The sequence below is a fragment of the Anomaloglossus baeobatrachus genome, chromosome 3, assembly GCF_048569485.1.
Source record: "Anomaloglossus baeobatrachus isolate aAnoBae1 chromosome 3, aAnoBae1.hap1, whole genome shotgun sequence".
Lineage (NCBI taxonomy): Eukaryota > Metazoa > Chordata > Amphibia > Anura > Aromobatidae > Anomaloglossus > Anomaloglossus baeobatrachus.
In genome coordinates, this window is record NC_134355.1 from 95928843 (window position 1) to 95946082 (window position 17240).

At 45.5% G+C, this 17240-nt stretch overlaps 1 protein-coding gene across 4 annotated transcripts in view; it reads left to right on the top strand.

Moving 5' to 3' along the window:
* GPCPD1 (glycerophosphocholine phosphodiesterase 1) overlaps window positions 1–17240 on the top strand; it is a 169807-nt gene that overhangs the window by 51347 nt on the left and 101220 nt on the right. For all 4 annotated transcript variants that reach the window (XM_075339317.1, XM_075339318.1, XM_075339315.1 and 1 more), the window contains exons 5-6: window positions 6310–6385; window positions 10921–10962. In XM_075339317.1, the coding sequence (XP_075195432.1) occupies window positions 6310–6385; window positions 10921–10962 (118 nt within the window). The remainder of the gene's footprint in view (window positions 1–6309; window positions 6386–10920; window positions 10963–17240) is intronic.

Below are 17240 nucleotides of genomic sequence, written 5' to 3' on the forward strand. Positions count from 1 at the left end.
CAGGTACGCACGTTCCTGCAGGGGGTTTGTCACATCGTTCCTTCTTACAAGCTGACGTTAGAACCCTGGATTCTGAACAGGGTGCTGCTGGTTCTTCAGAAATCACCATTCGAGACAATGAGAGATATTTCTCTCTCTCACGCCTTTCGCAGAAAGGGTTTTTTTCTAGTAGCAGTCACTTCACTTCGGAGAGTGTCCGAGCTAGCAGCGCTGTCATGCAGAGCCCCTTTCCTGGTTGTTCACCAGGACAAGGTGGTTCTGCGTCCGGTTCCGGACTTTCTCTCTAAGGTGGTATCCCCCTTTCATCTCAATCAGGATATCTCCTTACCTTCTTTTTGTCCTCATCCAGTTCACCAATGTGAACAGGATTTGCACTTGTTAGATCTGGTAAGAGCACTCAGACTCTACATTTCTCGTACGGCGCCCCTGCGCCGCTCGGATGCACTCTTTGTCCTTGTCGCTGGCCAGCGTAAAGGGTCACCGGCTTCCAAATCAACCTTGGCTCGGTGGATCAAGGAGCCAATTCTCGAAGTCCACCGTTCGGCTGGGCTTCCGGTTCCCTCAGGGCTGAAGGTCCATTCTACCAGAGCCGTGGGTGCGTCCTGGGCTTTGAGACACCAGGATACGGCTCAGCAGGTGTGTCAGGCGGCTACCTGGTCGAGCCTGCACACTTTCACGAAACACTATCAGTTGCATACCTATGCTTCGGCGGATGCCAGCCTAGGTAGACGAGTCCTTCAGGCGGCGATTGCGCACCTGTAGGAAAAGGCCGTTTTACGGCTCTTTTACGAGGTATTATGTTACCCACCCAGGGATTGCTTTTGGACATCCCAATTGTCTGGGTCTCCCAATAGAGCGACAAAGAAGAAGGGAATTTTGTTTACTTACCGTAAATTCCTTTTCTTCTAGCTCTAATTGGGAGACCCAGCACCCGCCCCTGTTTTTTTGTGTACACATGTCATTCATGTTGAATGGTTTCAGTTCTCCGATATTCCTTCGGATCGATGTTACTTTAAACCAGTTTATAATTCTTTTTCCTCCTTCTTGCTTTTGCACCAAAACTGAGCAGCCCGTGGGAGCACGGGGAGTGTATAGGCAGAAGGGGAGGGGCTTAACACTTTTGAGTGTAATACTTTGTGCTGCCTCCGGAGGCATAGCCTATACACCCAATTGTCTGGGTCTCCCAATTAGAGCTAGAAGAAAAGGAATTTACGGTAAGTAAACAAAATTCCCTTCTTTTTTAAATCCTTAAATTTTAAAAGGGTAAAAAAACCCTACACACATTTCTTTTAATGGACGGGTGTCAGATGGCTGGGAGTTAAGCACTGCTCAGCTTTTTGTTCCTCCTGCGACGCGGTGGGTGGTTTTATAGTGTACATAGCCAGTCCAGCACATCTCTGAATATGGTTACTGCAGCATAGCTCCAGTGAAGTGATTATGGAGCGTGTCCTAAGAAATTGCAGCCAGACATACATTGTAGTATGAAATGCAAAATGGCATTCAAAGCGTAACCATCGGTTTAATTTTTATTTCATAAATAAATCCGCTTCTTTCTTTGCCAGGATTGATTGTTCACTTACAAAATAATAATTCATGGTAAAATCTGCTTTCAGTAAAGAGATGTCACATAGGAGGGTCTCCACTTAAAACCTCCTTCTTGACACCTAAACCGAGAAATACTAAATTAGTAGCTGCCCACGTACTGTACGGGCAGCCGTTTAATTAAGAAGAACCGGTGAGCGCGATTTTATAAAATCTTGGCCATAGTGTAGTGGTAGTACCTATTCAATTGATACCTTTTGGTGCAGAAATCCAGTTTGTTGTTCTTCATTAATCACTCCTTAATCATTTGAATTTTACTAGTAATTTAGGTGGAATGCACGAGGGTGAAATTGTGAAGCGAGCGTTGTGTGCGTAAGATTGATCTCCTGGCTGGTCTTCAATAAGATGGTGGCACATGTGCAGATTGAGATCTTGGCTTATGGATGTCACTGAGGCGAGATCTTGATTTTATTGTTGTCCAGCCAGGAGTTCAATCTTGTGCATACTCACCAGTGTGAAATTTCAAATAGGCAGGTCTCTCACAAAGCCGTGACCTCTCATTAAAACACCAGTGGCAGGCGGAGGAGCAGGAAAGGAAGAGCCAGTGCACAGTCCGGCCCCTGTGCACCTAAACCTCAGAAGAAAATTTCAAATGGGGATTAAAAAACAATAACAAAGCGCATTTCTTCACCAACGATGGCAATTTAATCAGTATAATAGCACCATGTCTTTAATTCTGCTTGAAAAATCCTTATGACAGGTTTACGCTAAAGCATAATGGTCATTTTAATCCTTCATTTCATAAATCAATAGTACATATGAAAATAAGAAACTTTGTGAGAGAAATCTGCTTCTTTCTCCGGTAATGATCATCAAGTGTGAAAAGTCTCAATATGCCCAATACTCCTGTCCATGACCCCTATCGGGGCGTATGGATATGATGATGGTCCCAGGTGGGAATACCCATTTACAGATCTATTTTTTTTCTCTGGTGCTGGTGTAGTTGGTTGCAGTTTATAATCAGTTGGATGATGATCTCCTCGCCGTGCATTGGCGTTATTTTCGGTTTGTGCTTATGCACAGCAGCCAGTATGAAATTGCAGAGCTGTAGCTCAACGCATGAAAGACCTAGGCTGCAGTCATGAATCATAATATTACAGGCTACAATTCTATGGGGACAGTCTGCAATTAAAACTCAGCGTACCCACAAAGAGGAACGGTCATATTGTAGACTTCAAAAATGTAGCTCAGGTCAGTCTGCGCAGCATATAAAAAAAAAAACGAATAAAAGGAGCATCGTGGGCATGAGATTACTGTAAATCCCATCCACTTTGCTGGAACTGTAAGATATGTTTGTTTTGTTCAGCAAAAATACACAGCATCAGAAATTCACTAAAAACTCATCATGGAAAGTTAACCTTTATTATAGGCTTTTACTATTCTCATTATATGAGGTGTTAATGGGGCATGGCTGAAAAGCATCCAAAACTACAGAAAACAAAAAGCATAAAGTGTGACCCAAAGGCTGGCACCTGGGCTTCTGCTGTAGGTCTGTTGACCTTGCATGAGGTAGGTCTGCAAGCAACTACCGTAGGTAGTCATTAATGGTGCTTCAAGAGACACAAGCTGTTCCTGCATGAGGAGTCATTGTGACTGTGTAATGCAAGGGCCATAGTGATCCTACAGAGGCAGAGCAGCTTTTTGTAATGGCTGTGCTCTACCTTATTGCTTGTCACCACTGATGGGATAGGACCGCCTGCGGGCTGAAAATCCCATCATTGACTGACCACTTTCTTTATGCAAGTTCTCCTTCACACATCTGTGTCTCTGGTACGTGTGACATCAGTTTTCACATGTGCTGGAGACAAGGACTCACGTAGACCAATTAAAATCAATGAGCTTGGTCACACATCCGTGTTTTCACGCAGGCTGTGTGTCTGTGTGGAGCACACTTGTCTGTGTTTTCCACATGGCAACATGCCTGTTTTTATGGAGGCAGCACGGGTGTAATATGGACCGCACACTGATATAATCTGTGTGACACTTACCGGAGAAAACACATCACTTAGAATTTTTATACTTGCAGGTCTCCAGTGCTGCTGTTACTTTCGGGTCCCACTCATTAAGCTCATGCATATTCACTCTGATGCATATTCATTCTGACCGCGGACCCGGAAGTAACAGCTGCGCCGAAAACAGGTAAGTTTACCAGCTCATGCGGTCTGTGTGCTATCCGGATGTCACACGGATAGCACGCGTAAAACACACATTGGGACACGCAGCTGGCCTTGTGTACCTTCCCTACGGACCGTCACACACGTGCATTTAAAGGGAACCTGTCAGGTAATTTGTGTTCTAACCTAGTAGCAGGGTGATGTGTGGTCTAGTAACCCCTTCCCACCCATCCCTGTGTTGTAATAGTGTGTAATGAGAATGTATAAAAATGTTTTATTACTTACGTTGACCCTATGTAAATGAGCAGAGGTTCTAGCCTCATGGGCGTCGCATCGCCATGTGGGCGTTTGCATGTTTTATGTCGTCATGAAACGTTGGATTTACATGAACGATGTACCATCACTCCTTGAGATCCCGCGCGTGTGCACTTACCATTCCCGCAGCCTTGTTATCCGGCTGCGTGCTTCTCGGCTTCAGACGCGCTCTGCGCATGCTCAGAAGACTCCTGCTGTTCGAACCATGCGCAGAGAGCGTCTGAAGCCGAGAAACAAGCATCCGGATAAGAAGACTGCTGGAATGGTAAGTGTGAACGCGTGGGATCTCAAGGAGCGACTGGGACATCGCTCATGTAAATCCATGGTATCACGCCCACAGGGGTGTCATACCACAGAAAACATGCAAACACTCAAGGGCGCTGTGACGCCCAAGGGGCTAGAGCCCCTGCTCATTTACATAAGGTACACAAAAGTTATAGAACATATTTTTATATCTGCACATTACACAATATTACAACACAGGGATGGGTAGGAAGGGGTTACTAGGCCACACATCACACTGCTACTATGTAAAACCAAATAAATTACCTGACAGGTTCCATTTAATGCATGGATGTGTGAAAGAGGCCTAAGTGTGTATACAGAGATCACTTCAATCATTGATAGTACCCACTGTACTGAAAATCCCATCACTGACTGTCAGCTGTCTTTAACAGTGATTTCTTTATGCACACTAAGGCTAGGTTCAGACTCCCATTAAATTGTGTCAGTCACAATCTGCTGCTCTGGTAAACAACGGAATCCGTTTGGCGGATTCCGTTGTTCCCATAGACTTGTATGAGCGGCGGATTGTGACTGATGATGCTGCATTGCATCCTCCGCCTGACTGATCAGTCGAGGAACGACTGACCGCGGGGCGGAAGGAACGCTGCTTGTAACGTTTTTTGAGCAGCGCAAGCCGTAGGATTTAGCTGCGCATGCTCTCTCTGGCTCCCTGCACACGTAACTAGGATACACATCGGGTTACCAAGCAATGCGCTTTGCCTAGTTACCCGATATTTACCCTGGTTACGTGTGCGAGGAGCCAGCGCTAAGCGGTGTACGCTGGTAACCAAGGTAAATATTGGGAAACAAAGCAAAGTGCTTTGCCTAGTTTTTACCCGATATTTACCCTGGCTACGTGTGGAGGGAGCCCGACACTTCCTTGCTCGGCTCTGCCCCCTCCCGAAATCTGTGTGTGTGTGTGTGTGTGTGTGTGTGTGTGTGTGTATGTGTGTGTATGTGTGTGTATGTGTGTGTATGTGTGTGTATGTGTGTGTATGTGTGTGTATGTGTGTGTATGTGTGTGTATGTGTGTGTATGTGTGTGTATGTGTGTGTATGTGTGTGTATGTGTGTGTATGTGTGTGTATGTGTGTGTATGTGTGTGTATGTGTGTGTATGTGTGTGTATGTGTGTGTATATATATATATATATATATATATATATATATATATATATATATATATATATATATATATATATATATATATATATATATATATATATATATATATATATATATATATATATACATATATATATATATATACATATACATATACATATACATATACATATACATATACATATACATATACATATACATATACATATACACATACACACACACCTGTCCCCAGCCATGCAGACCGCGGCACTGACATCCTCGGCGCCACGGCCCCGCCCCGCTCTGCTCCACCCACCTCGCACTCCGCCCCCCGCACACAACGGAGTCTGAAAATGAATTATGTTCTTTGTCATCCGTTGTACAACGCATCATGTGACTGATGCAAAACAACGGAAATGTGAACCTAGCCTAACACAAAGAAGGTGGTCAGTCAGTGATGGGATTTTCAGTCCTGTGGGCGGTGTTATCAATGATTGACAGTGATCTCTGTATACACAATCATTGATCGCACCGCCCACTGGACTGAAAATCCCAGAAGGATCAGTGGATTAAATGATTATAATACAGTTTTATAGTGACTGTTTTCTCACAAGTGTATATATCCGTGTTCGCCACTCCCCTTGCTCTGACATGCTCTGACCATTTCCCTTTACCGTCTTACATCCTCATAGAGAATCGGGTAAGGTTTTTGTACTCTGAGACGCAGATTTGTTCATCTTCACTTCCTCACCGTGTCTGGGGGGAAAAAAACCTCTGTGAACACGTATAAACTGGACACAGTCCTGCAGCTGCAATCCCAGAAATTAAAATGTTGATTCCGGTGTATGGAAACTTATTCAATGTTGTTGTTTTCACTTTTAATTTACAGAATAAAGGCGAATCATGCCAAGTCATAGTGCACAAGTGGGAGACTCATCTACAGCCACGATCAATAAAGCTCCTAGGTATGGTCATCTGCTATGATTAACATGGATGAATTCAGCAAATTATTTTGGTGCCTTTCACTTTCCTTCATGATTCTACTGAGTTTGAATCATTTTAGGGTACTTTCACACTTGCGTTCAGCGCAGTCCGTCACTATGGAGAATAGCGCAGTCCGTTAATGCACTGTGCTATTCTCCATAGACTTGTATGGACAACGGACTGTAACGCAAGTTTCAGCGTTGCATCCGCTGGACGACGCAGCGTCGTTATTTTGACACTGCGTCGGGCGGAAGAAACGCAGCATGTAACATTTTTCTTTAGCAGCGCAATCCGTAGGATTTCACTGCGCATGTTTTTTTTTTTTTTTTTAATATCTCACAAACTTTATTTTGTGTCTCGGTGGCCGAACGTTCAGCTGAGCGACCGGCCGCCGGCATGTGAGAGTGCTCAGCTGAGCGCTCGGCCGCCGGCTATTGAGAGCGATCAGCTGATCGTTCACAATAGTCTGCTGCCGGTAAAGAAGAAAATAAAATTAAAAAAAAAAAAAAGCTTTCCGTTGTTTTGTACAATCCGTAGCATCTGTTGTGCCACTATATGCAACGCATCCGTTGCATCCGTCACACAACGCAATGCAACGGATGCCGTTCAACGCAAGTGTGAAAGTAGCCTTACACATAAGTATCAAACTAGTACTGAGTGGCAGTAGTGGCCGCACCCTACAAAACCAGCTCTAAAACCCATCGTTCTGTTGGGTGTTACTTTTCCGCAGGTGTAAAGTATGTTATATCTATCGTCACACTTATTTTTTTGTTATTATCTTGACGTATCTAGGTTTCCTACTGTCCAGTGGGCATGTTAATATTGATCCAATTGCAGAGTTATGTACCGTTATTTCGGATCAATGGTAAAGCCTGCCATATTCCCATTATGAGCCATGTTAGTGGAGGTGATGGCTTCCCTAAAAATATTGAAAAGGAAAGTGTTAAAATATCCCTGCACCTCTTAATATTTAGCAGCTTAAAAACCATTAATGGACTTTATTTGTAGTTTAAGGTACATTGAGTGGTAAACCAGTCCAAATCAAGACACGAGGAAGAAAACTTTTTAGAAACTACAAATTGCGGATTACTGAAAAGAGACATTTAAATATAGAACATAAAAAGTGAGCACTAGACGGAGATAATTGTGAAACATCTGAACTATGGTGATCAAGGGTCATGAAAGTATTACAGGAATACCATCTTGAGACAATGTGCTCACTAAACTTTATCTATTCGACTTAATCTGGATGTTAAAATAGTTTTGCAAGTCAGTGAATTTGCAATATTAATTGCACCATTATTAGAGCTATAAAAGCCAGATTGACCCTTGTCATATAAAAAAATCGAATTGCTCTTAGAAAAAAAGTTTAATAGAAAAGCACCTTTTACGTCTTCATTTAAGTTTCTAAAACCCCTTGTTCTGCCATTTCATTTGTTTCCAGTATTTGTGAGACAAAAGAAAACTTTGTATGCATGCAAGTAAAGCATTAACGATTTAACCCCTTAGTGACAGAGCCAATTTTTTCCTCCCCGACCAGGCAAAGTTTTTTTTTTTTTTTTTTGTTTTTTTTCTTATTTTAAATCTGACCAGTGTCACTTTGTTTTTCTAAAGGGTGCTTTACACGCTGTGACATCGCTAACGATATATCTATGGTGTCACGGTGTTTGTGACGCACATCCAGCGCCGTTAGCGACATCGCAGCGTGTGACACCAAGGAGCGACGATCAACGATTGCAGAAGTGTCAAAAATCGTTGATCGTCGATACGTCGCTCCTTTTCATAATATCATTGGTGATGCAATGCCGCTGGTGGTTCGTCGTTCCTGCGGCATCACACATCGCTACGTGTGATACCGCAAGAACGACGAACATCTCATTACCTGCGTCCATCGGCAATGGGGAAGGAAGGAGGTGGGCGGTATGTTCCGGCCGCTCATCTCCACCCCTCCTCTGCTATTGGGCGGCCGCTTAGTGACGCCGCAGTGACCTCCCCCTTGAGGGAGGGACTGTTCGGCGGTCACAGCGACGTCGCTGAAAAGGTATGTGCGTGTGACGCTGTCGTAGCGATAATGTTCGCTACAGCAGCGATCACCCAATGTCGCATGATCGACGGGGGGCGGGTGCTATCGTGCACGACATCGCTAGCGATGTCTGTGTGTAAAGCACCCTTAACTCTGGAACACATTGACAAATCCCTGTGATTCCTGGAATATCTTTTCATGACACATTGTACTTTGTTAGTGGTAAATTTAGGTCGCTATGTTTTTGCTCTCATTTGTGAAAATATCGCAGTTCATTTACTCTTCAGCGGCGCTGAGGAATAAATCACCTGACCTCCGTTAAAAGGGGTATTGGCGGTTAAGTGGTAAACGTTAGACTTGTCTTTAGTTTGTTTTTTTTGCAAACAAAAGAATACATTCGTTTTTAATTGCATAGGAAAAAATATAAAATAAACTATCTCTATCAAATTAAAGTAAAATTAATTAAAAATATTTCTTTGGGAACAGATTTCTTAAAATGAAAACTTTAAAACAGATCTAAAAATTTGGCATCCTATTATTTGCTAAAACCTGTACAATGTGTTTCTAATTATTCATCAACGTCTAAAAAAGAAAATTGGTACCACAGGGGTCAGTGTTTGCAGATTGCATATGTAGTGACCACCACATGTTGTTCCACACGATTATGGCTTCTTATGTATTTTCTTATGCAAGTTCAACTGACATATTGCACATGCTTTTTTTTTTTTTTTGTTATACAGTTTTACTCTTTATAGTTAATAGCTACCGTATATAACTATAAAGGACGATGGCGTCACTATAACCCAATGGCACTTTTTTTTTTTTTTTTTTTTTTTTTTCATTCATTTCTGGACAAAAAATCTGGCCTATTGTTTTACCTTTTGGCCCGTTTGGTGTACCTAGGGCTGGTAAAAACTCCAAAGAATCTATTTCCAGCATTTGGGCAAGGGATGGGACTGGAAAACAATATTGTATCGCAGTAATGAGCCAAAACTAGTTTTTATTCTTGCTCTACTGCTTACATTTTGATAATACCACACCAAGGGAAGGAAGAAGGGCTTCAGATAAGCTAGCTCCGATTTGCTAAGTCTATGAAAAATATGTGCCAGCATGCAAGTCTCACTATATGCCAGGCACTGAACGTACAGCGGATGAATCTATCCTTGGGTTTAGAGGAAGATGCAGTTTCAATCAGTACATCCCCAACAACCCTAGCAAATATGGTGTTTAGGTGTATGTATTAGCTCCATTCATCCCACTATTCAGTGAATATCAAAGTATCCATTGGAATACATCACAGTATACCTCAATTCTTCATGTTTATTAAAACATCCTAACATTAAAAAAGGTCAAAGGATGACTGAAGGCGTGTATTTCATTATTTACGTAAATCCTGACCAAAATACATGTATAGAAATACAAAATATGTCAGTGGGGTCATATTGGCTCCGTGGTACCACTGGTGTTTTTTTTTTTTTTTCATGGTACCAGACAAGGGTTAAAAAAGAAAATTGCAGTTTCTTTTTTATTTCAGTTAAAAAGTAATGTTTACCAGGACCCTTTTTTTTCCCTTTAGGAACAATGTATGTTTATGCAAAACAGTGTATATTTTACATGCTTTACATCTACGTTGTGTCACCTCTCCTGATCACTTCAGGATAGTGTTACGGGAGATCTGCGATTACATGAAGTTAAAGGGAACCTGTCACCAGATTTGGGGCCACCACCAGTGGGCTCTTATATACAGCATGTTAGACTGCTGTATAAAAGAGCCCAGGCCGCTGTGTAGAACATAAAAATCACTTTGGAGTCCTTGTCCTACGTCATCCACACTCGCCGGCTGAGGTCCTGCGCAGGTGCACTTTCATGGGCAGATCAAAGTATTGTAGTGCGCCTGCGCGGGACCGATGAGTGTGTATGACGTAGGATGTGTTATGCACCCCGGCTTCAGAAGGAGGACTTAGATGGCCGAAAGAGGAGTCACCGGAGAACGGAGACGCCCATATGACTAACTCCACCGCAGACTAAGCACTGGTTTTAATTTCCCCTTGTTTGTCCGAAACGCGTAAAGCCGCTTGGCAAATCGCATGGCGATTTTTTTTTGGATGACCTATGTACTTTTCTTTTAAAAAAATTCTGAATAAAGTTCCAAGTTTTATTACTGCATTGGTGCTGAGTTCCATACGCTCCTTTTCTCCACATCCATCTCTTCATGAGACCTTCCCTTCAACATGAAGTACACATGATTGCTGGCGTTATCAGAGGCAGAGAATAATATTTTGGCTAATTATCAGGGGGTCCCTCAAATCAGAAGGATTGGTCAATCTGGGCAGCATTGTACATGACAGGAGAAACGAGCATTTGTGTCCATCACAGGTCCTATGATCTGAGAAAACGGTTTAGAGAAATTCAATGTCTGCTTGTAAAATAAATCACATTTGTGTTTATTGCCCATTTTTTAAGTGTTTTCCTTTTTATTTTACTTTTGTTCAGAAGAAGAATTACACGTTGACGATGGAGAATTTGGTGTCCACAGTAAGTTAGTTTTTCTTCTTTGTGTGAGTGTTAACTCTGCTTTGTGTTCTGAAGTACAGGAAAGTAAAGCAAATGCTACTAATGGGTCAGTGGAAAAACTGTATAATATCACATGTAATGAAAAAGTAAATGTGTGTTTGATCAAAAATGTGTCCCTAGTACCGATAGAAAGGCATATAGAGCTCCGAACAGAAGCAGATCTTGTATTATAACGTTAGCTTCTGGAAGATGATCCTATTGTATACTTATCTTGTAAAACAAACAAAAATCATACTAGTCACCCTCCATGTGCCTCTCTCTGTGGACCCTTTTTTAATATTTCATATCCCATTTCAAAAGGGGGCATCCTCTAGTCAGTGACTGAGGCGGCTTACTGCAGAACCTCTCCAAAATATTTATATATGTATATGTGTGTGTGTTTTTTGCTGAATCGCCAGACATCTCCCAGCAGCTCATTGAGTGACACACAGGGATGTTTCATTGCTAATTTGTTTGATTCATTTATTTTGGCAATTTAGTGGAGACTTACCGACCAATAAAATGTTTATGAGGACAGTAAAGCATCGGGTCAGTTAAAATACTATTTTTTATTTTTTTTTCTGTGAATCAAAGAAATCCATTTGGTTTAATGATATAGTAATCGTAAAAGTAGTAACATGGGGAACTTGGTTAACACTATTTTGATCAAAAGCATGTAAAAAACATCCCACCACAATGAGGTGTACCCCAATCAGGATGGTCACTAATTCTTGTAGTTCATCTTTCTATGGGCCAGCAGGCCCTAATATAGAGGGGGGTATAGCAGGACCCAGACCCGAGCGTCTAAACACCTGCCTGTGGAAAGCCATATAGACTAAGTGCACAGCCCAAAAAGTGGCTCCGCCATATTTTTACCTTCCAGCCGAGGTAAGCACACAGCGGCGGCCTAGTTTTCTCAGGCTGGGGAGGACGGGGGGCAGGGCTAATGTCCCCCCTCCTCCTGCAGCCGAGAATATCAGCCGCGGCAGTCCCGGAGTGTCCCTGGCTCTTCCAGATGCCGTGATGCGGTGGCGATCCAGGTAATAACGAGTTAATGGCAGAGGATCGCCACCATTAACTCCAGGCTTGATGATGGCAGCGTCTATGTGACAGCTGACATGATCAACCTGTAAGTAGTGAATAAACACACACCGAAAATTCCTTTATTTTAAATAAAACACAAAAAAGCCTCCTCTTTCACCCGTTTATTAACACCCCCCCTCCCGAAACACAGCTCCGGCGTAATCCACAGCTCCGGCGTAATCCACGTCTTGCGCTGCTTGCATCCAGAAGCGAGTGACACATACTGAATGCCGCCTCGCAGCGAGACAGCAGAGGTAACCACAGGGCATTTCCCACGGCCGGTAATGTGAACCCACATTACCGCTCGGGAGAAATGCAGCGTGTGCTCACAGGGACTCTATCTATCCCTCTATCTATCCCTCTTGTCTATCGATCTATTCTTCTATCTATTCCTCTATCTGCCTATTTATCTATCTACTCTCTATCTCAGAAGGAAATTACCTTTTTTTTTTTTTTTTTCATCAATGTGCTTTTATTGCATGGAATGCATTAAAGCACATGTACCAACCCGCACGCGGCAAACCGCATGCAGTTTTCGGGTGCGGTTCGGCGCGTTTTTTTACCGCGGGTGCGTAAATCTTTCAGACCCTGCGGAATTTTAAGAAAATTCCGTTTTACAGTGCGCACAGGGCCTAAGTATCATGGAGGTGAGGTTGTTTATAAAGTATTTACATTACTGACTGATAGGAGACTCATGTACCAGAGACCTGTTAGTCACAAACAGGAGGCAGGCAGCAGGCGAGGAAAAGGCAGAGCTGGAGAGCTGAAGTCCAGGGCCCATTCTCTACACCTAAAACTCTAACATACAAATTCATCTTGGATTTCTCTAAAATTGAAAAATGGATTTGTCCAAGAAAGATAAGGCTTTACTCAGCATTAAATAACCTGTACATACTGCCATTAGATTGAGGTATAAAATCCTGAAGACAGGTTCTCTTTAAAGCTCACCTCCAGCCGTTTTTTTGTTTGTTTGGTTTTTTTTTCAGCACTGTAGTGGTGCTTTCATTTAAAGTCTCCTGTCCCCGGTCTTATATTCACCTGTCGCAGTGTTCATCTTTCTCCATCGTTGCTCCGGTCGCTCTCCTGTGATTTGCTAACAGCTCCAGTTTTTCATGGAGCACATCGGAGATTACAAATCAATGCATCTTTATGGGAGCCTCATTATGGCCTCCTTCTGGCTCTCATAGACTTGTTTTTTTTGGCGGAGATGAAGACCGGGTGTTCCTCTTAAGGGGGATAGTCTGCAGTCACTGCTGTGGACCTGTGGAAGCGTGATTATATGCGAAACGGCTGTCCGTCCTGGTAGCACCTGCACCCGTTCTTCACACTGCGTTTTATATCCACCTATTCGTAAAATAAAGAAGACTTTTCTTTGTCGCTCCTAATTGGGAGACCCAGACAATTGGGGTGTATAGCTATGCCTCCGGAGGCCACACAAAGTATTACACTAAAAGTGTAAAGCCCCTCCCCTTCAGCCTATACACCCCCCGTACTGCTACGGGCTCATCAGTTTTTATGCTTTGTGCGAAGGAGGTCAGACATCCACGCATAGCTCCATAGCTTAGTCAGCAGCAGCTGCTGACTATGTCGGATGGAAGAAAAGAGGGCCCATAACAGGGCCCCCAGCATGCTCCCTTCTCACCCCACTTTTGTCGGCGGTGTTGTTAAGGTTGAGGTATCCATTGCGGGTACGGAGGCTGGAGCCCACATGCTGCTTTCCTTCCCCATCCCTCAATTAGGGCTCTGGGTGAAGTGGGATCCCATCGGTCTCCAGGCACAGGAGACCGTGCTCCATCCACAGCTCCTGAGGACCCTGCTGGATAGGAGCCGAGTATCGTTCAGGGACATGGCCCTGCTACTTGGAGGTACTCTGTGTCCCCGTGGGGACTGCGCACAGCAACACTCCAGCATTGCTGGGTGTGCTAGTGCACCGGGGACAGCAGCGCTGGCTGCATGTGTGCCACTATACACTCAGCGTCGCTGAGTGTATTTGTGTAGGGGGACTGCCGCGCTGACCGCCGCTGCCATGGTTATGCCTGCGGCGCGGCTGGGACTGTTAGTGCGCCGGGGACTTCCGCGCCGACCGCGCTTATACGGCGGCCGCGCTTATAACTATAGTCCCCGGCTTCTGCGGCCTAGTCTCATTCTTTTCCCGCCCCCAGCCCTGCCAGTCAGGGGAAGGGCGGGACGCTGTACAGGTCGGCAGCACTGAGGGCTGGAGCATGCTTTGCATACTCCACCCCCCTCACTCTGCACAGTGGGGCACCAGTTCCCGCACTTTTCTGGGTCACGCCCACGGCTCCCTCCTCTCCCCAGGACGCTGGCAGCCATTCCTCTCAGCTCTGCTAACGCTGGAGAGGAGAGACAAGCTCAAAGAGACCCAGGCAGGAATTCTGGTGCCCACACAAACGCTTTGCGCAGGCGGTAAGCAGCACCTGTGGTGCTGGCCCCACTAGTGCAGAAGTGTATTTATAGTTTATATGATTATAGTCTATACTTTACACTGTAGGGTGCACTGTTGATTTGTGGCTATTTACCCTCCTGTATTGCTCAGAGGAGACAACAGCATGTCGTCCACAAATAGCAAGGGTGCCAAAGCACAGACTTACTATGCTGCCTGTGCAGCATGTACGGCTATACTGCCGGCAGGTTCCACTGACCCTCATTGTGTGCAATGCTCGGCCCCTGTGGCACTTTCTCAGCCGGAGCCTCTGCTAGGGGTGGCCCAGGGAGAACCACCTGTTAACACTGTCCAGGTGACAGGGACGGAGTTTGCAGTTTTTACTGAAAGACTTTCTGAGACTATGGCTAAGATATTAGAAGCCTTGCAGTCCAGGCCGGCATCTCAAGCCAGGGGCACTGTTATCATTGTCCCCTGGTTCCCCTCAGTTGGAACAGCAATGTCTTCCCGGGGTGTCTCATGGATCCCAGGGTGAGGTCTCTGACACGGACCGCAGCCCCAGACCGACTAAGCGAGCTCGCTATGAAATTCCCTCGACATCATCACAATGTTCAGGGTCTCAGCGAGAGGACTCTCTGTATGATGAAGCGGAGGTAGCTGATCAGGATTCTGATCCTGAAGCCGCTCTCAACCTTGATACTCCTGATGGGGACGCCATAGTGAATGATCTTATTGCGTCCATCAATGAAATGTTGAATATTTCTCCCTCAGCTCCTCCAGTGGAGGAGTCAGCTTCTCAGCAGGAGAAATTCCGTTTCAGGTTTCCTAAGCGTACAAAGAGTATGTTTCTGGACCACTCTGACTTCAGAGAGGCAGTCCAGAAACACCGAGCTTATCCAGATAAGCGTTTTTCCAAGCGCCTTAAGGATACACGTTACCCTTTTCCCCCTGACGTGGTCAAGGGCTGGACTCAGTGTCCCAAGGTGGATCCTCCAATCTCCAGACTGGCGGCTAGATCCATAGTTGCAGTGGAAGATGGAGCTTCACTCAAGGATGCCACTGACAGACAGATGGAGCTCTGGTTGAACTCCATCTATGAAGCTATCGGCGCGTCTTTTGCTCCAGCATTCGCAGCCGTATGGGCACTCCAAGCTATCTCAGCTGGTCAGGCGCAAATTGACGCACTCACGTACGTCTGCGCCGCAGGTGGCGTCCATAACCTCTCAAACGTCGGCATTTGCGTCCTACGCTATTAATGCTGTCCTGGACTCTGCGACCCGTACGGCGGTTGCAGCCGCCAATTCGGTGGTAATACGCAGGGCCTTGTGGCTGCGGGAATGGAAGGCAGATTCGGCTTCCAAAAAAGTGCTTAACTGGATTGCCATTTTCTGGCGACCGTTTGTTTGGTGAGAGATTGGATGAAATCATCAAACAATCCAAGGGAAAGGAAACATCCTTACCCCAAGCCAAACCAAAAACACCCCAACAGAGGAGGGGACAGTCGAGGTTTCGGTCCTTTCGGGGTGCGGGCAGGTCACAATTCTCCTCGTCCAAAAGGCCTCAGAAGGATCAGAGGAACGCCGACGCATGGCGGTCTAAATCACACCCTAAAAAGACCGGCGGAGGTGCCGCTACCATTCGCGGCACTGCCGTTCGGCCTGGCGACAGCCCCAAGGGTTGTCACCAAGGTCATGGCTACAGTAGTTGCGGTCCTCCACTCTCAGGGTCACTCAGTGATACCTTACTTAGACGATCTGCTGGTCAAGGCACCCTCTCAAGAGGCATGCCAACACAGCCTCAACGTTACTCTGGAGATTCTCCAGAGTTTCGGGTGGATCATCAATTTTCCAAAGTCAAATCTGACACCGGTCCAATCACTGACATATCTTGGCATGGAGTTTCATACTCTTCCAGCGATAGTGAAGCTTCCGCTGGACAAACAGCGTTCACTACACACAGGGGTACAATCTCTCCTTCAAGGTCGGTCACACCCCTTGACACACCTCATGCACTTCCTGGGGAAGATGGTGGCAGCAATGGAAGCAGTCCCTTTCGCGCAGTTTCACCTGCGTCCTCTTCAATGGGACATCCTACGCAAGTGGGACAGGAGGCCGACGTCCCTAGACAGGAACGTCTCCCTCTCTCAAGCAACCAAAGCTTCCCTTCGGTGGTGGCTTCTTCCCACCTCATTATCGAAAGGGAAATCCTTCCTACCCCCATCCTGGGCGGTGGTCACGACGGACGCGAGCCTGTCAGGGTGGGGAGCAGTTTTTCTCCACCACAGGGCTCAGGGTACGTGGACTCAGCAAGAGTCCTCACTTCAGATCAATGTTCTGGAGATCAGGGCAGTGTATCTTGCCCTAAAAGCGTTCCAGCAGTGGCTGGAAGGCAAGCAGATCCGAATTCAGTCGGACAACTCCACAGCGGTGGCTTACATCAACCACCAAGGTGGGACACGCAGTCGGCAAGCCTTCCAGGAAGTCCGGAGGATTCTGCTGTGGGTGGAAGCCACAGCATCCACCATATCCGCAGTTCACATCCCGGGCGTAGAAAACTGGGAAGCAGACTTTCTCAGTCGCCAGGGCATGGACGCAGGGGAATGGTCCCTTCACCCGGACGTGTTTCAGGAGATCTGTTGCCGCTGGGGGATGCCGGACGTCGACCTAATGGCGTCACGGCACAACAACAAGGTCCCAACATTCATGGCTTGATCTCAAGATCACAGAGCTCTGGCGGCAGACGCCTTAGTTCAGGATTGGTCGCAGTTTCAGCTTCC